The sequence below is a fragment of the Mytilus trossulus genome, chromosome 2 (genome assembly GCF_036588685.1).
Source record: "Mytilus trossulus isolate FHL-02 chromosome 2, PNRI_Mtr1.1.1.hap1, whole genome shotgun sequence".
NCBI classification, from domain to species: domain Eukaryota; kingdom Metazoa; phylum Mollusca; class Bivalvia; order Mytilida; family Mytilidae; genus Mytilus; species Mytilus trossulus.
This window is the reverse complement of record NC_086374.1, coordinates 63,937,004-63,964,343: the sequence shown is the minus strand read 5'-3', so window position 1 is coordinate 63,964,343 and position 27,340 is coordinate 63,937,004. Positions and strand designations below refer to the sequence as shown.

Genomic DNA, 27,340 nt, shown 5'->3' with positions numbered 1-27,340 from the left:
AAGAGTGTTTGCAATTCATATTTATTGACTTGTTTTCTAATTTGGAGTACTTCGATATTGTTACAAGTCCGTGGTCTTCACTCTGGATGTAACAAATGATTTGCCTTCGGTATCTTTTTTCTTGCATGCACTTTTCGCAGTAATGAATAATATGAGTGGATGTACAAGTGACGTCACTAATAACAATATCATGAATATTTTAACCTGAAATAAAAAGTCAATTGCATTATGCATTGGTATAATAATACTAATAATAATTTACATGTGATTTTTCATTTGTATAAGTATTCATAATATTAAACCTGCTCGTGAAAATGTGTGTCCGTTTTACTTTCATATATTTCAGCTAAACAAGTTAAAAATCCACCGAAAGTATGTATAGCCGTGAAAAACGACTAGAGGCTTTAAAGAGCCTGTGTCGCTCACCTAAATCTTAAAAAATCATCATGAAGACGATAACTCTACAACTGACAATAACAGTCATACTGACGTTTTTTTTTTAGCTTATATGAATACAAGCAGAGACATATAATAAATATGTTTTATATAACTCTGATGCAAGCCAGTGTTCAGTTTTGCTTTATTAAAATTTCTATCAACATTTATATTTTAAAACGCATGAATCCAATTACTAGTCGACCGTGAAGATATCAGCAATGCTGACTTAAGGTGGCACGGTAGTATTTCCTGGCCATAAGGGATAATGATAGCCTTTTTAGAATTTTCACCACTTTCTAACACTGCAAAAAATTCTACATTCACAGTTAACTGAAGTACTTTCATTTTACCATTCAGAAATAAATTTGGATATGTACCATGACCGTTTACTTTTTTTTGCTATTTTTAAAATCCTAAGGCCACTAGTACTTTTAGGTCTTTTATGGTGCAGTGAATGCCAAATTAAAAAAAATTCTCAAAAATTCATTTTCATCTGTATATAAAATTATTTCATATTTTTCTACACCTGATTCATCACTCAGTTTGGGAAAGTATGTTCAGTTGATACTGTATTTTTTGTCCAATCACACTGTTTAGATACATTTACCTAAGTAGGGTACACAAAAGAGCAACCTAAATTCTGGAAAGCAAATACTACCGTGCCACCTTATAGTATGTAGTAAAGTGATACAATTCTTGAAACAATGTCATTCCAAGGATGTGTATAGTCTAACTATACAAAGCCTTGGTCATTCCTTCAAATATGTATTGGATGCAGTCTTTTGTCAATATTTTGATATGAACAACAACCCTTGTGGATTTTGCTTTTTCCTACTGCCCACAGTGGACAGTCCACCTGTGCCAACTCTAACTACTGTGTATTTTTTTCATTCTCGTGGTTAGCAATTTTCGTGGATTAAAGAAAACTAACATGTTCGTGGATATATATTTTTGAGGTTTTGCCTTAGCCTTGATACAAGCCTATTGAAATACGTATCAAAGGTACAAGGATTATGATTAAGTACGCCAGACGCGTGTTTCATCTACAGAAGACTCATCAGTGACGCTCATATCAAAATATTTAGAAATCCAAACAAGTACAAAATTCAAAAAGTTATGCCAAATACGGCTAAGGTAATCTATACCTGGGATAAGAAAATCCTTAGTTTTTCGAAAAATTTTGTTAACAGGAAATTTATAAAAAAAAATGACCACATTATTGATATTCATGTAAATACAGAAGTGTTTACTACTGGGCTGGTGATACCCCCGAGACGAAACGTCCACCAGCAGTATCATCGAACCAGTGGTGTAAATAGTTATCATAGGTACCAGGATTATAATTTAGTACGCCAGACGCGCGTTTTTTTTTTCATTTTGTCATTTGTTGCACATTGAATTTCGTGGTTCACCTATATCCACGAAATAAATTTCAGCATTGATGACTTATTTATAGATCTAGATCATGTCTTGTTGATTATTTCTGTCCTTTAAAGTTCCATCTATCTTTTACAGTTTTTAAGATACCTGCATTACTATAGGGCAACCAGAACACAATGACATACATGTAAATAACAGCCGGAAGATCTGATATTATCATTTTTACAATTTTGTTCCTGTTAGATTTCCTCCACCCATAGTAATTTACGAGATAATATAACAATCTTACATTATACCAATATGTTCAATTTTTAACCATGTGGGCCATGATGGTTGGCATGCGGGGTAATCTGACATTTTTTCCAAACGTTTAAACTAAAAACCGCAATAACGGTTGTGGCCAAGTTTTGTTAATTTCGGGCCAATAGTTTCAGAGGAGAATATTTTTGTAAAAGATCACGACGACGGACTACTAAGGACAAGCGACGAGAAAAGCTCACTCGGACTTTTGGTGTCTTTTTTTGTTAAGTTAACCAAAAATATGTAGCAGTACACATAACTAATTTTGATCATGGTTAAATCTATGTATCACGTTAAACCGTCATAATCTAGATAGGATCACACGTTCCTTTGTGTGGTTGAGTAAAAATATTTCATTTGATTTCAAATGCGCAAATTCATATAAATGATGACGTTATTTAGTACATCTAATGCTACGTTAAATTTTTAATATAATATATAAGGTCTACTTAGTGATGTGTTTGTTAAGTTGGATAATTGAAAAAAAAGATAAATTCTTGAACACGTGCATCAGATAGTTTTAATAGGTGTTATTCACGCTAGGAGTCGATTTCTGAATTTTAGCAACTAACCTCAGTATGCTCACAGTAGATATAAAAAACAATGAATAATTGTATTTCCTAATTTTGTAATAAATATATCCCTATCATTTATTTACTGTGTATTTTTTTACATGATATGGCCACATGTGTTGTGGAGTGGATCCCCTTTTTTTGGTTAAGTTAGAGGGAAAATATTTATTTGTTTTACTAAATTAAATATTGTTAAATAGCATTGAAACACCTTAAATAATAAAACAAGTTAATATAAGTTGAAATATGAAAAAATAATTTTAAATAAATATCCCCCCCCCCAAAAAAAAAAAAACAACTTGAAGAATTCTTGTATCGCGAATTTCATAACTGTTAGATTACCTGGAATTGTGCATTAGTAGATTGGTTGTACCACAGAAAAATAGCGTACTGTGACAAGGAAAATATTCCTCCAGTACACAAGCCCAATGGAAATATAACATTGATATGTTTTGGTGGATATCTAAAATACAGATAGCATATTTAAACATTGAATATACTGTAGAAGTGTAAATATTTGTGCAATGGAAATATAAATCAGACATATATTCGTCTAAACATATACGAGTCCTTGTAAAATATATAATAAGTGATCCTAAAATCCAAGAAGGTTGAAATGCCTTTTACCGTCAGGCTCCAATGTTAATTTTCGACAAACGTAAGCGTCAACTTGTGGTTTGTCAAACTATCTTTATTTGTCAGACATCTGAATTATTCAAACGTTACTGAAAGAATGGAAAAATATACCCTGATTCGTCAAATTCATTTGATTTTTGAATCGTTATTGAGAAATTAACTCCATGTTTCCTTGCGGAGTTTTTGTTGTCTGTTGTTTGAATTTTCGTCCTATTTTATGAGTTCTTAATGTTCTTTTGCATTGTTTTCTCGTTTAAACAGCTAAAGTTATTTATGTTGCATTCAACATATACATGCCTAATTACATTTAAAATCAGTTCAAGCATTCAAATGTTTAGACCCCAATAACTTTTTTTTTATTTTCTTAAAGCATTCAGGTTGTCTTTTTAAAAAGTACACGGATGTCTGTGAACCTAGTTTTAATTTAATACAAGTCAACTGTTTAATGTGATATTTTTCATATTTCTTTAGAAATAAAGTAGTTTAATGTTATCAACTAAAAGTATATTACATCATTTGAAATTAAATTGCACTTTGCTTGTGAATATATTTCAATGCAGACGAATAACAATCGTATCTAAATCAAACACGTGACATGTAATGTATACGAAATATCTTTATATTTCAACAGGAATAAACTAATAACTGATATTAAAAAATAAAAAAATCGCCAACGCATAAATTCGTTATTTTATGAGACAGCCGAACCGAAATATTTTCCATTCTTTTTTGTCTTCTTTTATTTTTCTGCTGTCCTCCCATTGTGGACATAGTTTGTTTTCTATAACTGACGATTTATCATTTATGTATTTATGTGTGTTCTGTAAGAGGACTTAATAAAAATTGTGTTCAATCCAACAGCTCGAGTATTGCAATAAAATATAAATAAATTAAATTATTAGTTTTGAAACCTCTATTTTTGGTTTCAAATGAACAGTTGTCTCATATCCCCTTAATTCAATGGATAAGGGATTAATAAAATATATACGTACGCTGAAACAACAAATAACATGGCTGAACTGAACAGAAATGAACGAAATACTGTGAATACAACAAATTCGATATACAGCGTTGTTTCTGATGTGAAGAACGATAAAATGTGAAGCACTATTCCCAATACACTGACAATAGTTAATGGCAGAATGTTTGGCAATAGCGCTCTTTGTATAACATTTCTACCTGAAATAAAGAAATAATTTTCTCCATGAATTTGTTATATATACAATACAATTAGACAGAAGCAGAGTTGACGAAGAGCTGGAGATGATGTTAAATGCCAAACATCGACTAAGAAAGCTTATTTAAATTACACTGAATCAAGAAATAACTTATTAACAGATACAGATACAGATAAAGACAAATACAAATACAAGACAAATATATAGCGCATACTTTTTTTGTTTTCTGAATAGAATACAACAAAGCTTATCAGTTCTCCATTGTTAACCAAGAAACTTGTTGAATGACTTTAAATTGAAGCTTTTTAAAACATACAATACCAGTTTTAATTTATAATCTGTACTGTATTGTACATGTTGTACGTGTTTTTATAAAACCAGTATTGTTGATTACAAATTGCATCCGTAAACATCTTTAAGACATAAATGTGTACCTTTGAATAACTTCCTCTGCCATTCTGCCATACTCCCTGGCAGGAATGCTGTCACTATACCACTGAACATGATATAGGATAAGACATTGGTGAAATAACTGACTGAAATAAAGAAATAAAAGTTCACACTGTATACAAAGAGATGATTCCTTTGTCACCTATCTAAAAGAACATTGTTGTCTCGCTGGCAAAACTAGAACCACACAAAACGGGAGGAAAAGAGGAGGGGATAAGAAGGGATAATTGTTCGGGATGTTGACAGACCATAATCCACTTTTCGCCTCGTGTACATATAAATATATAATACGTCTAAACATCAGCCCAACAATGTTAGATCTAAAAAAATTCGGAAGCACATTGTTTGTTCTTCCCTGGGCGCGATTCGAACTCGTGCTACTGAGATAATGTGCCAACCAATTGCCTTGCATTATGCCCGACGCGTTATACAATTCGACCACCAAGGCTCTAAGAGCTTTCGGTGGCCGGGTGTAACTTTTCATCGTCGGTTTTTATCTACCGTCGTAACACAGTACATGCCATATAAGGCATGAAGATGGAAATCTAACAAATCAGCTCTATTATCTTTCGTACAAATTACATGCAGGATATGTATGTTGTTTGAATTTAGTCACACGAACTTTTCCAATCTTAACACCAGTGATCATATACTGTTCAAATTATCAATAAGGTTTAAGAGAAATAGAACTAAACAAGTGTGTGTTAGGCTTGACTGTATCTAGCATCTCTCTTGATTATGATACCATGATAGAGAATAAAACCTACCTTGGTCGGGAACTGCATTCTGTAATCTACTATTAATTGTTCCAATGTAGTACAGGAAATTCAACATGAAAACTGACATAATGAACAGGAAGGAAATAGTCGGCAGGCAACATAAACTGTCTTTCAAAGATGGACATTTCTTCACAGTATAATTTTCTTGGTTTTTATTGTATGACCTTTCAAACGAGAAATCTAGCACTAAAATAAAAAATATGACCTATATGAAAAAAAAACCTGAGGACAATGCAAGGCAATTAAAGAAAATGTTAATGCAAATTGTTAAAAAATTCCAAAGTTTCAACGATTTCTGTTTGATTTCACAAAGCTTTTTATTTTTAGGAAGACCAGTGGGAGTCGAATATAATTGTATATGCATCAGGTGAAAGTTATTCTACAAAATTGCAAAGATTGAACTATCAATATTTAAACAATAAAAGATATCATATGTCAGATAAACATAGGCCGATAAATATAAGTCTCATTACGAGTCAGAATTGGATATCGTTTGATATCAACATTATACTAGTAGGTCTCGTTTCTTTTAAACTTTCACTTTTAAAATGACCGAATTAAGTGCTTTTCTCATATGTACAAAAAGGTAGCACTGGGTCATAACCACCGCCGGTGTTATCAATAGCTCATTAATTGAAATAGTTGGTATTGCTTTGTTTCATTAAAAAGAATGGCCAACTCAAGTATCTTCGCTTAGTGAGGGGCAAATCCTACTTTGTATAGGATCGCTCTGATTCAAACAAAACATTCTCTGAAACTAACATTAGCAAGATGTTTGATTTCTTGATTGCCAACATATGTGTTACTTTTGGAGGACGTGTTTTTCAACAGACTGTCGGCATTCAAATGGCAACCAACTGTGATCCTCTACTTGCCGACTTTTTGTTATATATGTTCTGAGGCTGATTTTATACAGGAACTTCTTAGGGAGATACGAATTTAGAAATATCCTTTAATTTTACTTTCCGCTATAAAGATGATGTTATCTCACTAAACAGACTTAGGGGACGACCATTTTATATTCTGGGGGGGGGGGGGGTCAGGAGGATCGGTTATTTATTTTTGTAAACTAAGAGGACATGTTATCTACTTTCTGCAGTATTAAAGCAAGACTTTTTCATTTTCATTAAAGCAAGGGACAGATTATTTATTTATTTTCACAACAATATGATATTCGAAAACATACAATTTTTAAATTATTTGTTTAATGAAAATAATGCATGTAAAGTCAAGTCATTATGTACCGTTTAATCAGAATTAATCATCATCCTTTGCAGAAATGAATCTTCTAGACTCACAATCTCATATACTTGTATTGCATACATACACAGTATTACAGTTTGTTGTATCTAGCCTTTTAAAAAAAATATTGTTAATTATGTTTCGCCGAGCGGAGCGAGTCAAATTTTTTTTTGAAAGGTTTTCGAGCCACTGAAGGCCCAAGAAGCTATAGAAAAAATGATGCAAAGTCATGTTTCTGGGTGTTCCCCCAGACCCTTTCTTATTCTCTGTTTTAATTATTTTTTGACAATATTTTGGTATCAAAGCAAAATGTATAGATTCAGTGTAAGACTCAAAAGTTTCTAGGGACAACATCGAAAGACCTGTCAGATGATCAAGTTAATAACAAAATTACTAAATTACACCAGGAATGCAACACTAACAGAGTACATAAGGGTAAACAATAAACAAAAGACAAATAAATAAGAAACATTGATCCCGAAAAATCAGGGGCTACATCTGAGGGAGAACAGAACTTGCTTGTTGCAAGGCACTCGCCGTTAACACAATTTGATATGAACATAAGCGTTTGGTTTTGAAATTTCCTACATTAGGCATTTGCCTCAATGTTAAGTTTCCCCTGTAATAAAAGTGAGGTATAAGTGTTTCTGAGAAAATATACCTCAAGTTAAATGAAACCAATTTTCAAACTTTTCAAGTATATTTAAATAATATTTACACTTTTATTATTAAAGGATTTGGGAAGTGTTTCCCTATTTGTTTTGAAAAAAAGATGAATTTATGAAAAATCTGATGCCATTTCATACTTTTGATTAGACCTGCTGGGTTATCTATTTTCAATACATTGCAAGTCAGGTAATTTATTTTCTAAGTAACACAGAACAAACCATTTATTTTTGTAATTATCAAGGCTGAGTTATTTTAAAATCCTTCTGTCTCCCCCCTAGAATATCGCTAGAAATAAACAATGAGGGTCGATTGACAACAAAACTTTACGAAAAAAAGATGATTTCAGCTTCCCAATTGTGAATTTTCCATTTCTATGTACCAACTTTCCAGCAGCGCATTCATACAATCTCCCAATTGATACGATTTCCTATCATGATGTTCTTGATAGAGGGTTGCTGCTCATGTCGTTTACTTCACCAGTTGTAATTTTCATCCTTTAATTATTATAGTATTTATTTTTTCATTGTGTTAAATGATTTTATTTGATCTCATGTCTCTCACTTCCCAAGATGTAATTTAACTCCTTATAAACACATTTTGATTTTATCTTTTCTATAGAAAAAAAAACCGAGAATTTATACATATATATTCACAGCAATTTGTAGGTACCACACATGCAATTTCTATATCATATTAAAAGCTTTATAAAATGGAACGCTTTCTATGAATATATTTACAATAATGAAGCTAAGATTCGGAACTTATAATGAGGACCTTCCGCAGCCCCTTTTAAGGCAACATTAAGGTGTTTATCGATTTTTAAACAAACCATATTGTATTACCTTTTTCTTTTTCCAATAAAGTTTCTGTATTATTGGAATTTATTTCATCAGTTATTTCTGATATCTGTTCATCTTTCGGTTTAATGTCAAATTTTCTATGCAGCAGAAGACTACTTCCAGCGACGATGATATGTAATATGACAAACCCAATAAATGGATATCTATATGGAACACCATAGTCATGGAAAACCTGGAAAAAGAAAAAAATATAATTCTTATTATGAACATTAATTTTAGCTTAGATATGTTTTAGTGTCTGAGTAAACGTTTGTTTGTTTTCGCAAAATAAGAAATCCGAATTGTCTGAAATGACCAAACAGTACCGAATTGTCTGCAAGCGACAAAACCCCAAAACAAACACGTAACCATTACTAAAACTATCAAAACCTGGAGGATCAAGACTGCAAATTAAACTAAAAAAATATTAATATATAATTTAGTGCGCCTATCGAGCTTTTCTTAATTTACATCCAACGCTTATATAAAAAAATGAAAGTAAGGGATTTATAAAATTTTAAAGAGCTTTATGACCAAAAAGTACATTAAAAGAATATAAATATCTTAGTTTTTTAATAGACTAGACAAGACTTATATTTGATCATGTTTTTGAATTTCAGATAATGATCAGAAAATTCGTCAATTCAAATACAACATCTTTTTCGTTAGACAGTTTCATATTAATTAATTGACGGTAACTCCTGTAACTAAATAAAAATTGCTACATGCATCACATACATACTATGGTATTAAAGGTTCTTTCTGATGATAATAACTTACTTTTATTATCCGAAATGTAATAACCGAGGAATCACAAGCACCACTAAGAATAGCAATATATAATCCAGATCCAATGGTTAAAAGGGAACTTATCTGTAAAAACAAATGGTACAAGTTAGATTATCTAATAGATGTTAAACACCCTATACTTCAACATTTATACTGCTTTAAAGATATCTTTGATTTTAAGAATGAAGCAAGCTTCTAAATCAACTGACATCATTACACCACCTTGATTATGATTGTTATCTAAGGTACTTTGAATTATTTTTTAAAACTCCCAAAGCAGTGTCCAGAATTTGACACCAGATTGGGATGAAACCTTGATGTCGACAAGTACAGACGACAGCGGAATTTCAGTAGCGCAAGCGTTTCACATGCGACATGGTTTTAAATTTTCCTTTGATTTTTTTGATTTTTTGCTATTTTACCCACGTTTTTTTTATAAGAACGACCATATCCATGATAATTCATGTGAACGAGAAGTAACTCATTCTGGACAAGTGATACACAATTATTGTAAATAAATTGACAATATATACCATGCTCATTATATCATTCATAAGCTAAAGGTATCTTCTCATGATGTTATACACAATTGATGATTGAAAAATAGGAACACTGTAACACATTTCTGTCGTGATCAATATTATGTTATCAAAACATTTGAATTCAAGTTTGATAGAAGTTTCATAGAAGTATACACCTTAAAGCTATTCAGTCCACGCTGTGAAAAGATTTCTTTTTTGGAAAAATTCGTGTAGAGGGCAGGTGGAGCAAAACAAAGGTCATCAGCAATGTGCTGAGGGAGGAAAAAGTTTTGAAAGAGGAAATTTAAACATTTAATAGTGTTTAGAAGCATTTGTTAAAAGACCAACATGATTTGTTTGATGTGTTTATACGATGGTTCCGACGTGTTTCTACAAAGAGTTCTATGCACCATACATTGTTTGAACACCAGGCCCCAAATAGCTTCAATAGGTTTGAAATCACCCGGATGAGAATAAATTGCGATAAGGTGTATAAGGAGTGATTTCCTACCTTTAGATTTATTGTCAACAAGCATATTCCACCAACTCCAACACACACCATACCAGGTACAATCAGAAGTGGCATGTCTGTAATATCAATTTTATTTATTGTTCTACTTTATATTAACATAACATTTAGACAGACCTACTTTAAGGTTGTTTTCAGTAATCAGCTCTTCAACTGTTTTGGTTGTTATAAATTCTTGGTTTTCAAAAATTCGAATTTCAGCGTCTCTAATGAGGCGAATCAGGGAAAGCAGCTTCGAACACACGGGGCATAGTAGTCAACTGCCAGATTTGAAACAACTTTGGAGTTTTTTGTTTTCATTGACAGTCGTACGCACTATGTATTTTTTAACCTACTATATTTGACGTGTTTTGTTATACCCCTAATGCATATGTGTTTCTAGTTTGGTATGGAGAATTCTGGCTTTAAAAAAATATTTCAATATTTCAGGAGGTGGAGTTATGTCATGTCAAACTTGCTTTGCAATGTACAATATTATCAGAGCTCCAGTTGAACAAATAGGTTTTATTAAAAAATTCTCTTGGTAAGAGACTTATAAACTGCCATGGGAGGAGAGAACCTATACAGTCAAGTCACAGTAATATATCTTGATATTTAAGACATTTTCAATCGCAATCTAATGGTATTCTACTCACCTCGATTTACAAAACCAAGAAATAAGCAACCACAGCATGTTATTATTCTGAAAAAAATAATAAAGTGATTTACAACATGGATAAACTTATTGATGTTTTGGGGAATATGTAAACAGAACCAGTTAACTTTCAATTCTTTGTCATACAATTTGTTTTAAGAGGTCACAATCTAAGAAGTAGTTCTCTACCAAATACAATCATATATATTTTTTAAATAATGGGATGTTCAAACTAATATTAAAGTAGAAAATAAACAGACAATCAGAAAAAAACACAAAACCAAACAAACAACCGAACAACAGTCCAATGACTAGGAATAGTTCACAAAACGCAATTTTGAAAATAAATGCACAGCAAAACAATCCAATATAAAAAGGATGATCGTAAGTGCTCCGGTAGATAAACAGATTCTGTTCTTTATGCATATGTGTCACGTGAAGTTTTATCTATGTAGGTACAAATTAAAAAAACACGTCTTTCAGTGATTTCACGTTTGAGAAAAGATGACATGATTATTGATACGACATTTGGAAAATGACCATTTTAAATTGAAAACAACTTAAGTGATAAAAGTAATAGAAATATTGCTTTAAAATACAAACGTATTTTTTTCCAATAATCATTCCTGTTACATGTATTTATATCTTATTTGGCCTTTTTACCATTTTTAGATTCGAGCGTCACTGATGAGGCTTTGGTAGACGAAACGCGGGTCACACGTAAATATAAAATTTCAATCCTGGTATCTATGATGAGTATATCTAATATCTGTTTAGGTTTTTGAAATAAATCATTTTTAAATTGCAGATTAATAAATGGTTTAAGAATTGCGCAAAAGTTAACCTTGTGAGAGAAAACTGTTTTATCACTTCTGGAGTCTGTCAGTAATATAAGTACATTTTGTGTACACGGTTGAAAGCAATATCAAATTCTGATATCTAAAGCATCTCAGTTTGTAATTTAATCCAACAAATAACTTCCCACTAACCCAGCATGGAACACATATACAATTTTTATCGAAAGGAGCTTTATTAAATCCTTTTTTTTCACATATGTCTTATGTTTTAAAATTAGTTTATTTCAAACAGGAAGCAATACAGATCATAGGTATATCATAAATATACAAGTGTATCACAATAGAACATGCAATAGAACATGCTATATACAATCGGAAGCAAGACTACAAACCATTTAATGGATTGTCCTGAAAATTTTATATCAAATATTTTCCTGAATTAGACAATTTCGATACATACTTTATTGACAATATTTGCACTTGATTTTAAGCTAGGTAAAAATAACGTACACATCGGTTTTAGACACTTGAGTTATCGTTAGAAGTGTTGATTGGCAGACGGACGGACAATGGTATATACAATTCAACGTCACGTCATCTACAGGTGTATAAAAACGAAAATAATCTATTGCATTTTAACCACGTATACTATTTGGTCTTTTAAATATCTTCACGAATGTGTCTATGGCAGACGAAACGCGCATCAGGCGACCACAACTATATAACAAGGTATCTTTGATGAGTTTATTAATTTCAAAGTCTTATATGCTATATATGATAGTTTCACTTAAAAGTAAAAAAAGTCAGAGATGTCATTTAAACCTCGAGAATGATAGCTGAGTCTGGATTATGGTGGTCCTGATTTTAAGAGGCGCTATCTGCAAAAGTCATGTTATTAGTTGAAATATATGTGGTTCTTTCTAGGTTTCCATGAAATATAAAGAATACTAATGAACACAATTGTATTCAAACAACTCTATTTTGTCGTCAACATTATGAACCGGGCTCATTATTTTTGAAATAACATATACATATAACAAGCAATCACTTATAGACCTCTTTGAAATTTTTTTTCAAATGCGTAATTCATTATCATTTCACTTTCACTTCTAGATTTTAATTAAACTAATTACATTAACTTGACTCTTTTTTATGATGATGAATATATCGTATGTAAATCGGTAAGGTTTTCTATAAATTGACAAGACACAGAAGTAGAATTATAGGATATTTCTTTACATTTTATAAGATATCAACTAAAAACTGATTTATAGATGAATAAATAATAGATCAATGTGTAAAATAGTAGGTTTTATCATGGAAGTATTAAAATAATACTTCCATAGTTTTATGAATGCTAATTTTGGTAGTTTCTTCTGGTTTCCTGAGCGATTTTGTTTTGTTATTTCTACGTTTTTTTTGGTCATGACTTAACCTTTTGTTGATTGTGTAAATGTTACATTATTAGTTACATAGTGTGCAATTGTCCTAATACGAGAATTTATCGGGTCAATAAAATTCATATCGGGTGAGGCGAACACTGTGTAACGAATTTATCCTGATTTTGTTATATGACATATTAGTATATTCAAAATAAATTTTAGGACAATATCAAGTATTTGTATAGTTAGACTAACTATACAAATCCTTGACAATATCAACAAATGTATTTTAGATATTTAATCTAAAACTGTGATTTTTTTATTAGGTCAATGGTATAAGGGAGATAATTTCAATTGACGTGATAAATAAGGGAGATAATTCCAATTGACGTAATAAAAAAATGTAATGAAATTTATGAGGACAATATCAGCCAATCCAATTGCGAGAAATTACTCTAAATCAGGATACCTATTGTTCCACGTTAATGTAACGACGTAACGTTGCAATTTTACATTAGTTGGGCGTTTAACGTGATTAACTACCGATTTCATTGTTTCGATCCTTCTTTTTATCGTGGTCTTGGGTAGATCTCACTAAAACTTTTCTTTTTTGAGCTACAGTTGTGAAAGTTGAAAGTATGCCTTAGTTTTATGTTAATTTTGCAAACACATTCATTGTACATTCAATCGAAATATGATGCGGACGCCTGCACATATGTTGGGTAAAATGAAGCTTGCCACGTGTTAAAGAATTATTTTGTCGGACAGATAATATACTAGGTATAACAATAATACTGCACTCCCAATCAATTTATAAAGGAGAAGTACTTAGTACAAACTGACAAAATCAAACGCTATCAACAAACAGAACGAATTGAAAACAAGTTGTCATATTCCTGATTTGGTTCATTAAATTATTTTTAAAACCTACGTTTCGATAAAAAAAACCAAAAAAAAACGGAATATCGTGAACAGAATGTTATAGGAGCAACCATTTAATATCAGATTTTTTTTTTCAATATTTTTAATACACAATAAGGTATTGGAAGAATTAGCATTCAGAATATTCTTTGTTGTCATCTGCTTGACCAGAAAATACCCCCCCCCCCCAAAAAAAAAAAAAAAAAAACCCTGAAAGAGAAATGGTCGTTCCCTAAGACTTATACAAAAAATCATTTCATTCGAATTTATATTTTCAATATATTTGAAAAAAAAATCAACCTATATTAGTGATAAGCGTGACGGTAGTTAATGCATCATTTCACTAAATGATGAGTTGATACGTTATCATTATTCGTTGGATTTGTAAGTATTCCGAAACCTGTGAAGAAACTTGAAGCGTAACATTTGGCTACAAAAATAGCGACGCATTCGGTGGGCTGACAGTTTACTATTTCTTTATTTGTATTCGCTGATGTAAATTTATAATGACCAACATAATTCACACAGTTTAAACTTTGTTATCATTACTCGTTAAGTACTTGTGTAACGTGTATTAATTCGTGTAAATAACTATGTACTACACCTACATATTTAATCACAAATCAATATCATTGTATATATGTGATGTGTACCTGTATTTTTTGGTTGTTGTGTAAACTTAACAAGAATAGCTCCGTTCATTTCCCATGCTGTTACATTAATATGCAACTGAATCAGGGCCTTTTCATACGAAAACTATCACGATATTATACATTAGTTGAGATGATTATGGTGTAACCAAATTAACTGCAGTTCAATTAATAAATCTTACTTTTATATAGTACCTACGGTTTCTTATAATTTTTCAAGCGCAAACTCCGATCAGTAATATACTTACATTGATAGGATTTTTGGACCTGTTACTCCAAATTTATATATCAGAGGGCCCCAACATAATGACAGTATAAAGATGGGAACCATAGATATGGAATACAGAAGGTGCAACTGTTCTTGCTGCTCTTTGCATGAATGTCTTTGTATCGTTGTATTTTCTAAAGAATATTTTGATAAGTTCTGTTCATCTATCACAGTGTAAAAACTGTCAGAATTATTATCCGAAACTTTTGGCGAGTTAGTCAACATCAAAGAAACCGAATTATTTCCTACTATGTTAGTGGAAAGTTTGTTAGTTTCACACAAATCGATGTAAAATCCATAATCAATCAAAATATAAACATAAGAACTCCATCCAGCATATATAACTGCAAACAACAATGATTCAAGTATTGCAACAAAAATAAAAAGAAGTAATAGGCAGTTACATGTTGCCATTTCCTACTTTCGGATTGTAAATATATGTATATCAGTAATATATGTTATGCTAAATTTTAAATTTAAATTTCCGACCATGTGTTAAATATCCGACACAGGTTAACTGATTCATAAAGATAACTTTATTTGAACACTATAAATAACTTTATTACAAAAATCACAACCATGGCGGGTTGAAATGTTAACACAATATTCATAAAAAACCAAACAATACATGGAAAAAGTCTTTTCAAGTCCATATAATATTTATAGTCTATATATGAATGATAAAATATACCTAGTATATACTAATTAATATTGTCTGAGTACTACATTGTACTAGCCAACGACAAATCTTACAGAACGATGGATCATATAATTATGATACAGAAGACCGCATTTATAACATAATATGTTAAAAGGGTACAATTTCACCAAACAAACAATCATGAACAAATGTTAAATATTACGGTTAACTAATTTCCTTTATCAGTCACTAAATAGCTATGCATAGAATAGAATAGAATAGAATATTTTTATTTCCCAAATTACAGGGCCCATAAAGGGCATAATATGCATACGTTTGTTGAATGGCTGTTCTGTTTGAAACAAAAAGAAAAGATAGAAATGTAGTGATCCTTAACATCGCTATTCGTTTTCTTCGTCTGCACGTCAAATCTGGTCTCAAAAACCTTACTATCATTATTATAAAACATAAACAAGGATTGGTCAAGGGCCAACAAACTTGCTAGGGGAAGTTTTCGAATAAGGATGTTAATGACATTCCCCCAGAGGGCATTACTGAGAAAGGATAGAATGAGTCCCTACCATCACTTGTTTCCCGTAACTCAGGTTATAGTTCAAGTCTCTTTCAATTTTAAGGAATATATTCCATCTCACAAACTATACATTGGAAAAAACATAACAGGCATATTGGTTCGAGATAATTTGTATAACGATCAAGATTACTATTATAGTGTGACTCCACTTTTAGGAATTTTTGGTCCTCAATGCTCTTTAACTTCGTATGCTATTTGGTCTTTTCAACATTTTTTTATTCGAACGTCACTGATGAGTCCTTTGTAGACGAAATTGCGTCTGGCGTAATTATTAAGTTTTTATTCTGGTATCTATGATGAGTTTATTACCATATGCCAGGATAAGAATCATTTAATTGGCATCTTAATTTTGATAGTTATCAGTTATCCGAAATATTTGTTCATAATTTCTTTATGTGATTTGTACGCTTTCGCTCTAATATATTTGCTATACATAGTTTAAAGTATAATTATAACGATAATTCAATTTTATTTGTCCAATCAAATCGCTATAAATATCTAGTCCTGGCTTTAAAAAGATAATTTCTGAAAATTTTAATACACGAAACGACACAGATTTTTTTCATAGTTTAATCTTTAAATTTTAGGTTCAATATGTTGTTTGTTGTATATTTAATGCCGAGCTGTTTTGCACATACAACCTGACCTAACCCAAAGCGGATAATTTACCTAACATAAACAATATTTAACATAACTTACATCAGGTGTAAACGGAAAAATCTGTCCCGATACTTCATGCTTAGAAATTCAACATTACAAATGTTTTCAGAGCAAAATAACCACAAGACAAAATAAAAAAGAAGATTAAGATTATGTTTTGTAGACAAAGTTATAACTTTAGTTTTGTTAAAATCATATCATTTGTTGAACTGGAATTTTAAAGAATGATCGTACGAAAATCTCGCACACTACTCATAAGTAGCATGCATGTTCAACTATATTGCATTATTTTGAATACAAAATTTTTTTATTTAAGAACACACAAATCATTTCAAGATTTGTCTAGCAAATATGAAGTAGTTGAACGGTTAAGTAACTTACTTATTCTTAAAAAAAAATTATGTAAAAATAATTCAATACACCAGAGATTCTACTGATTTTATTTTTGTAAAGTATCATAAATACAGTCAAGGTTATGTCCCAATTTCCAGTTCAAAACGATGTGAACAATTAAATATTTAATGTAAACGAGTCATCCGTAATGCAGGGATGATCGTATCTTTCAAATCTAAATGTGCATTTTAAATCAAATATTTACATCTTGAGGTGTATTATTAATTTACATTCAAAATCTTGTATTTTTAATTCACAGTACCGAATCAAAAAAAAGAATATACGTTAAGTATGTTCGCTCTTTAGTTTAAAAATGATAAGTTTTTAAGGGAGTTTAAATTTGAAAAAGATAAAAAAAAAATTATAAACTTCTAGGTCATTGTGCATTTTCTCAAGAAACAGATTAATACAAAATGACAGATTGTGTACAGAATATACAGGAAAAAAACCATCATTATGTGATTAGAGGCTAAGCTAAATGATTGTTTCATGAAATACGAGAAGATAGCTTTTGAAAAATGCTTTAACAATATTAAAAGAAAAGATAGGGTCAACCACAGATTTTGTTAACCACAAGAATATCAGTTCGATTGGTCGCGTAGCATCATTTTAACAAAATCTTGGTCAATCTGCCAAGGGTGAAGAGAGCAGAAGTGGATCATAGCCCTTGGCTAGCGAGGATGTGAAGAGCGGGAGTGAATCGTTACCCTTGGCTTGTGAAGATGTGAAGAGCGGGAGTGGATCGTATCCCTTGGCTAGCGAGGATGTGAAGAGCGGGAATGAATCGTAACCCTTGGCTTGTGAAGATGTGAAAAGCGGGAATGAATCGTAACCCTTGGCTAGCGAGGATGTGAAGAGCGGGAGTGGATCGTATCCCTTGGCTAGCGAGAATGTGAAGAGCGGGAATGAATCGTAACCATTGGCTTGTGAAGATGTGAAGAGCGGGAATGAATCGTAACCCTTGGCTAGCGAGGATGTGAAGAGCGGGAGTGGATCGTATCCCTTGGCTAGCGAAGATGTGAAGAGCGGGAATGAATCGAAACCCTTGGCTAGCGAGGATGTGAAGAGCGGGAATGAATCGTAACCCTTAGCTTGTGAAGATGTGAAGAGCGGGAGTGAATCGTTACCCTTGGTTTGTGAAGATGTGAAGAGCGGGAGTGGATCGTATCCCTTGGCTAGCGAGGATGTGAAGAGCGGGAATGAATCGTAACCCTTGGCTTGTCCAGATGTGAAGAGCGGGAATGAATCGTAACCCTTGGCTAGCGAAGATGTGAAGAGCGGGAGTGGATCGTATCCCTTGGCTAGCGAAGATGTGAAGAACGGGAATGAATCGTAACCCTTGGCTAGCGAGGATGTGAAGAGCGGGAATGAATCGTAACCCTTAGCTTGTGAAGATGTGAAGAGCGGGAGTGAATCGTTACCTTTGGTTTGTGAAGATGTGAAGAGCGGGAGTGGATCGTATCCCTTGGCTAGCGAGGATGTGAAGAGCGGGAATGAATCGTAACCCTTGGCTAGCGAGGATGTGAAGAGCGGGAATGAATCGTAACCCTTGGCTAGCGAGGATGAATTTTACGTACCTTTTACATTTACACAAGCTTTCTTAAAACAAACTTTGAAGAGAAAAAGGCTTACATGTAATTATTTTTCAGAAATTCTCTTTTAATTTCATGATTTATATGTTATAAAAATAAATAAAAAGGAAACCTAAGATTTAACGCATATTTTTTTTTAAATTACTCTACATAGAGAAAATATTTTAAAGAAAACAGGAGTAGCAAGCACCCCTTATTTCAACACGCCTGTAATGTATTCAATTAATATTCCAGGGATGCTAAAAACTCTGTATATGAAATTACAAGAATCTTCATTTTATTTAGCTGATAGTAAAACTGGCTAACTTTTATTTGCAAATTCATTTTTTACTATAAAAGATTAAATAAGTTTTTCGCATGATAGAGCAATTACCAGCTATCAAACCAGCTTCATTCCACCGTTTTCTACATGAGAAAATACCTGTGCCAAGTCAGGACTATGACAGTTGTTACCCATTAGTTTGGTGTGTTTGAGCAGTTTAATTATGGACTTTGCGTACTAAATTTTCCTCGGAGTAAAGTATTTGGTGATTTTACTTTTTAAACTTTTTGTTTTTATATGAATTTGCTTTTATGTTCTGTCGTTGTTTGATCATATATTTCTACAGATGCATGTATATATAGCCTTAGACAATGTTAGATTAAAACATACTTGCCGACTTGTTTCTTTATTATTATTTCTTAGGAAGAAAGATAAAAAGTTAGCAATATCCTAAAACTCTACTTTCCGCTATATAGATGATGTTCTTTCACTTAATATTTCAAAATTTGGTGACTTTGTGGAGCGCATCTATCCCATCGAACTAGAGATAAGGATACTATAGATATAATTAAGTCTGCCTCATATCTTGACTTACATCTTGAAATTGACAATGAGGGTCGGTTGAGAACAAAACTTTAAGACAAAAGAGATGATTTCAGCTTTCCAATTGTGAACTTTCCATTTCTAAGTAGCAACATTCCAGCAGCACCTGCATACGGAGTATATATCTCTCATTTGACACAATATTCCCGGCCTTGCATTTCTAATCATGATTTTCTTGAAAGAGGGTTGCTGCGCACAAGTAATCTATTAAACCAAGAGTCCACATGGCGAGTTTGACTGTCCCTTTGGTATCTTCCGTTCTCCTCTATAAATTGGGTAACTTTGTACTTGTTTGGCTTTATTAATATTTTGATATTAGCGTCACTGATGAGTCTTATGTAGGCGAAACGCACGTCTGGCGTACCAAATTATAACCATGGTTAACTATTACATATTATGAAATAGATAAAAGAAATACATAAATTAACGTGTATTTCAATTCTTGTGTGCGCTACATGGGTAAAATTAGCAGGTTTCTATTATCTGACTAAAAGTGAAAAAAAATATTAGCAGCGAGCATACTTTAATGTGTTTATTACTAATTCAAAAAACATGATACCTGTATTCAATTTATAATTCAGCAATGATAAAAATCAACGTTCAAAAAATTATTAGAATCTTCATTTCATAGCATGCTTAGCTGCCAGCCCAACTGGGAAAAATGAGATAAGTTTTAGAAAACAGCCATAACTAGTTAGAATATTTGTTCCTAAATTCTAATTTACACCAATTTATTGTTCTGTTATTGAAAGGCATTTCCATTGTAAAATGAAAGCCCGTGATAAAGCAAGTATGTCATTTGATTTTGAAACCGTGTTTATGTTTAATCATTCATTGCTTGCAACACAACTAATAAGAATCTTTGAAAGAGGGACGAAAGATACCAAAGGGACAGTCAAGTTCTATATGTTTTTTTACATAGTTTTCGTTATTGTGTTATATCGTGTATTTGTCATATATCCATACTGGTGCATGTATTTATAGCCTTAGATAATAAATGTTAATTTACGCATTCCTAATTAGTGTAATTTATACAAAAAGCTGCACCTTATTCATACAATTGAGATTTTATAAGTGGAGATGCCTATTTTTAAAAATAAGATTACATAGATTTCAGATAAAACCCATACTGTGCAATTGAAGATTTCTTCTTATTGCTGAGTACTGTGCAATTGAAAATTTCTTGCTATTGCACAATACTTAATATGATAATTTTGGATTCTGATTTGGACCAACTTGAAAACTTGGCCCATAATCAAAAATTTAAGTACATGTTTGGATTCAGCATATCAAAGAACCCAACGAATTCAATTTTTGTCAAAATCAAACTAAGTTAATTTTGGACCCTTTGGACCTTAATGTAGACCAATTTGAAAACGGGACCATAAATTAGGAATCTACATACACAGCTAGATTCGGCATATCAAAAAACCCCAATTATTCAATTTTTGATGAAATCAAACAAAGTTTAATTTTGGACCGTTTGGGGCCCTTATTCCTAAGCTGTTGGGACTAAAAATCAATATACCAAACTTCGTTTTATGGTCAAAAACCTTGTATTTAAATTTCATAGATTTCTATTTAATTATACTAAAGTTATGGTGCGAAAACCAAGAAAAATGCTTATTTGGGCCCCTTTATGGCCCCTTATTCCTAAACTGTTGGACCAAAACTCCTAAAATCAATTCAAACCTTCCTTTTGTGGTAATAAACCTTGTGTCAAAATTTCATAGATTTCTATTAACTTAAACTAAAGTTATAGTGCGAAAACCAAAAAAAATGCTTATTTGGGCCCTTTTTGGCCCCTAATTCCTAAAATGTTTGGATCAAAACTCCCAAAATCAATCCCAACCTTTTTTTTTTGTGGTCATTAACCTTGTGTTAAAATTTCATAGATTCATAGATTTTACTAAAGTTAGAGTGCGAAAATTCAATTTTTGTGGTCGTATAAAAAACTTATTTCTATAATACTTGTAAGATCGATTAAATCATAATGGTATGATAAGATATAATATATTACAATTGATTTTTTTTAATTAAATGCTGCTTCTTAACAATTGCAACTTCTGATCTATTTTTATTTTTTGTGTAGAGTTAAACATACAGAGTATTTCTATTTTAATCCAATACTGTAATTTTCTATCCCGCCATATTTTGCGGGCAATACACTCTTACATCGAAATTTATATATGTAGTATTTAAATAACAACAAGATATTATTAACTGTTTTATTGTTGACAGAATCCTCAAACACACCTAAAATGACCCCTTTTTCACTAAAAGGCAAGAAGATTTCATAATTTCTAATCCAATCTATAATCATATAACCAGATATTTTGTGTTACATTACATTCCCAAAAAATGTGAAAAATATTTTCTCTAACTTCTGATCAAAATGTACACAGTTCAGTTTCTTTTAATTTACATTTATATAAAAAGGAAATACATGTTAAAATCCTATGATCAATCTTAAATTGAAAATTTAGTAAAAAACAATTTTTGGTTATTAAATAGGGCATGGAATAAGTAGCATTCCAATCTTCAATCTGTAAATTTAAGTCCAGATCCCATTTGTTACGAGAAGAAAGAGATAATACTGATTATCCTCCAGAAATAAATTATAGAAAAATTTACAAGATTGTGGTTCTATTTTTTACTTTATCTACTAAATTACATATAACAAGCAATCACTTATAGACCTCTTTGAAATAATTTTTCAAATGCGTAATTCATTATCATTTCACTTTCACTTCTAGATTCCAATTAAACTAATTACATTTACTTGACTCTTTTTTATGATGATGAATATATCGTATGTAAATCGGTAAGGTTTTCTATAAATTGACAAGACACAGAAGTAGAATTATATGATATATCTTTACATTTTTTAAGATATCAACTAAAAACTAATTGATAGATGAATAAATAATAGATCAATGTGTAAAATGATAGATTGTATCATGGAAGTATTAAAATAATACTTCCATGGTTTTATGAATGCTAATTTTGGTAGTTTCATCTGGTTTCCTGAGCGATTTTGTTTTGTTATTTCTACGTTTTTTTTTGTTATGACTTAACCTTTTGTTGATTGTGTTAAGGTTACATTGTTAGTTACATAGTGTACAATTGTCCTAATACGAGAATTTATCGGGTCAATAAAATTCATATCGGGTGAGGCGATCCTGATTTTGTTATATGACATATTACACGGTGGGTATGGTTGTCCTGCGAGAGAACGTACTGTGCTGGTGATTCGGTCCTGACGGGTGCTGGTGATGAATGAAAAATGTAAACAAAGACGAAAATTATGATTTTTGACGTTTTCACTCATAAAAAATGGAAGAAAACAGTTGAGATTTTTCAATTTCGTTTCTTATGGGTTCATATATAAGCCATTGAAAAATTGACCCTCTAAACTGTTTTAGTAAGCGTAACACAAAAATGCTCATTTTCAGAAAATCTCGAACTGAAAAAATAAAACAAAAATGCTCATAGAGTCCGCTTTCTAAACTGCAATCCACACCACAAAACAATTTTGTGAAAAAAACATTGCAATTTATTAAAATTTAGCATTTTCTCAATTTATTCATGTCCTGATACTGTGCTGGTGGGTCCTGTCATTGTGCTGGTGGGTCCTGATACGGTGCTGGTGATTTTGGATAAGAAGTTGGTCATATTTGAAACAAATGTTACAAAATCAATAAAATTAGCCAGATAATTGTTGCCAACAGGATCTATGATTCCTATTTTAGCTCTTGTGCATCCATTTGGCTGTTTAATATGTATTTTCAAATGATCTAAACTTGTATTACATAATAACATTAAAGGTCAACATCTTTCGTCCAATATCAGATAACAATATATAGTATCTAAAGTAAGTTAATAATTCTACAATACTATATAAATCATTTTATGTGTCAATTTGTTCGAAAAAAGTCAAAAAGAAGAGATTATTTTTAATGTCATTATTATCTGTCGCTTTCTAGATCTATGCTCAGCATTTATTTCAGATGAAATGTACTCCTCACCCTGATGACCCTGCTGCCTTTCATAAATTTTTCCGTATATATATATTAATAGATAAACCAAGGATTTGTATAGTAACTGTACAAATCCTTGGATAAACAAAAGGCTGCAACTGGTATTTTTGTATTTAAAATGATTCGTTGTAACGAGAATATTTGCGGTGAAAGTAAACTGTGAGGGTCAAAATCTTAAATTGCTTTTAAATGTTGCTGGACTTAGTTTCGTTATCTGATCTGAATTTTCTGCAATGTGCAAGGTAGATAGACATTTTGATTTTGTTTACTCGGTAATTAACCATTGTGTTGATCCCATGCTAAACATAACAAAAATCTCTGTACAAAGGTCTTTGAATTTTCTACAAAAAAAAGTGATTTTATATTCACTAAATTCTCTATTTCTACTAAATACAATAATGATCTATAAATAATAATGCTTTGCAAGAAGTTCCCCCTTGATATATATGTACAAAATTATATCTCTATTATTCATTGTCTGTGCTGTTTTGATACTATTGCAGTTTGCACATTTCGGAATTGACAGGCCACAGGAGGGGTCATAAACCGTACACAAAAAGATAAAATATTGATATAAGTACTTAATTTGCATCTTTGAACCCCCATCCGGCTTGTTTTTTTAGGAGCCTGGGGTGTCTAAAAATGGTCGATTACAGACAGCCGAGTACGCATTTTACGTTCCAGGCGTGTTATTGTTGATTGTTAAAGTCCTGAAAACGGATAGATGGAAACAAAAATGTTTGATATATCTGACTTTAGATTCAGTTTTTTTTTAAATATAAATTAAGGCTACATTTTAATATAATAATTCTATGAATTCACAATTTAAAAAAATGCAGAAAAAAAATGAATGAAGTGAAATATCTTAGTAAGGAGTCATTACTACGGAGATGATGTGTTTGACACACAAAACTTAAAAGCTTAGTGATATTACCAATATTAAAATAAAAGTGTATTTTAGTTGGGTATTTTTTTTCTATTTATTCATTTTCAATTATAATCAAGGCACATTTTATTTTTATTCATGAAAAATATTTAAATATAGAAAAGAAGGACACATTGTTCACTTCCTCCCCCGTAATTCTTTATAAAGATATTTAATTTAAAATGAAAAAGCTAAGAAATTTTAATTTTGTTAGAGTTCTCTAGGTTGTCTCGTCTTCATTCTCTGACATATTCTAGTCTGCCCTTTCATAGAATAGTGATTATTTTTTAGTGTTCTATCGAACTTTCGAAAGAAAAAAAACCTGATAACCGTTTACCGTTTAGACAAAAAAAAAATATGTTGGAAAAATCTTACAGCAAGTGATTCTTAATAGCTATAAGATACATTTTTCTTTTACAATACAACTTTTAAATCTTACGGGAAACTATTCCAAGCTTTCACTGTAACCTCGCTCTAACTTATGGGTTATTGTTGAAGGTCGTACGATGACGTATGGTTGTTAACACATTCTTCCTTTTGGTTTCTTATGGAATTTGTCACATTACAACGTATTTTGGTGATCTTCCAAAATGATCGTGATCCCGAAAATCGTAAACATATTTTCTTATCTTAAAAGGGGTGAAGAAGGGTTCCATTAACAGGCCAATAAATAAGATTACAGTTAATTTTATTTTTTTTATTTTTTTTTAAATAGGGGTATTTTTTTCTCTCATAAACAGATACTTAACAATGTCAATTTCAAGAGAGCAGACACCAGCTAATTAGTCAATAACAGTACAGCATCAATGATCTTGAATATATGCCACTTTTAACTAAAATTTAAAAGCACAGAACCAGGACATAGGAGCACAGAACCATGACCGTTTTTCTTATCACCAGCACAGCGTCAGGACAATTCCGTTTGACGAACTTGCACGACTTTTGCAATATAATATTGTTGTAATATACTTTGCATGGTACTTATGACACATCAGAGAAAAATTAAGCAACAAAACAGTCGTTTTATTGCCGTTCTGATACAATGTAAACAAACCCACCAGCACAGAATCAGGACCCACCAGCACCCGTCAGGACCAAATCACCAGCACAGTACGTTCTCTCGCAGGACAACCATACCCACCGTGTATTAGTATATTCAAAATAAATTTTAGGACAATATCAAGGATTTGTATAGTTAGACTAACTATACAAATCCTTGACAATATCAACAAATGTATTTTAGATATTTAATCTAAAACTGTGATTTTTTTATTAGATCAATGGTATAAGGGAGATAATTTCAATTAACGTGATAAATAAGGGAGATAATTCCAATTGATGTCATACAAAAATGTAATGAAATTTATGAAGACAATATCAGCCAATCAAATTGCGAGAAATTACTCTAAATCAGGATAACTATTGTTCCACGTTAATGTAACGACGTAACGTTGTAATTTTACATTAGTTGGGCGTTAAACGTGATTAACTACCGATTTCATTGTTTCGATCCTTCTTTTTATCGTGGTCTTGAGTAGATCTCACTAAAACTTTTCTTTGAGCTACAGTTGTGAAAGTTGAAAGTATACCTTAACTTCATGTTAATTTTGCAACACATTCATTGTATATTCAATCGAAATATGATGCGGACGCCTGCACCCATTTAATATCAGATTATTTTTTTTCAATATTTTTAATACACAATAAGGTATTGGAAGAATTAGCATTCAGAATATTCTTTTTTGTCATCTGCTTGACCAGAATATAACCCTCCCCCCCAAAAAAAACCAAAAAATAAAACCCTGAAAGAGAAATGGTCGTTCCCTAAGACTTATACAAAAAATCATTTCATTCGAATTTATATTTTCAATATATTTGAGAAAAAAAATCAACCTATATTAGTGATAAGCTTGACGGTAGATAATGCATCATTTCACTAAATAATGAGTTGATGCGTTATCATAAATCGTTGGATTTGTAAGTATTCCGAAACCTGTGAAGAAACTTGAAGCGTAACATTTGGCTACAAAGATACCGACGCATTCGGTGGGCTGACAGTTTACTATTTCTTTATTTGTATTCGCTGATGTAAATCTCTATGTAAATTTATAATGACCAACATAATTCACACAGTTTAAACTATGTTATCATTACTCGTTAAGTACTTCAAACGTGTATTAATTCGTGTAAATAACTATGTACTACACCTACATATTTAATCACAAATCAATATCATTGTATATATGTAATGTGTACCTGTATTTTTTGGTTGTTGTGTAAACTTAACAAGAATAGCTCCGTTCATTTCTCATGCTGTTACATTAATATGCAACTGAACCAGGGCCTTTTCATACGAAAACTATCACGATATTATATATAAGTTGAGATGATTATGGTGTAACCAAATTAACTGCAGTTCAATTAATAAATCTTACTTTTATATAGTACCTACGGTTTCTTATAATTTTTCAAGCGCAAACTCCGATCAGTAATATACTTACATTGATAGGATTTTTGGACCTGTTACTCCAAATTTATATATCAGAGGACCCCAACATAATGACAGTATAAAGATGGGAACCATAGATATGGAATACAGAAGGTGCAACTGTTCTTGTTGTCCCTTGCATGAATGTCTATGTATCGTTGTATTTTCTGA

At 31.5% G+C, this 27,340-nt stretch overlaps 1 protein-coding gene across 2 annotated transcripts; it reads right to left on the bottom strand.

Moving 5' to 3' along the window:
- LOC134707764 (equilibrative nucleobase transporter 1-like) lies at positions 1-27,340 on the bottom strand. 2 transcript variants are annotated; one of them, XM_063567798.1, is made up of 10 exons: positions 27,183-27,340; positions 10,958-11,004; positions 10,305-10,381; positions 9,264-9,356; positions 8,487-8,676; positions 5,722-5,919; positions 4,939-5,040; positions 4,319-4,505; positions 3,033-3,153; positions 1-204 (listed from the first exon to the last, which is right to left on the bottom strand). In XM_063567798.1, the coding sequence occupies exons 1-10, from the start codon at positions 27,263-27,265 to the stop codon at positions 61-63; spliced, it is 1,242 nt and encodes a 413-aa protein (XP_063423868.1). In that variant the 5' UTR covers positions 27,266-27,340; the 3' UTR covers positions 1-60. The 2 variants fall into 2 exon arrangements, with proteins under 2 accessions (XP_063423868.1, XP_063423867.1); XM_063567797.1 differs by lacking the exon at positions 27,183-27,340 and adding an exon at positions 14,955-15,479.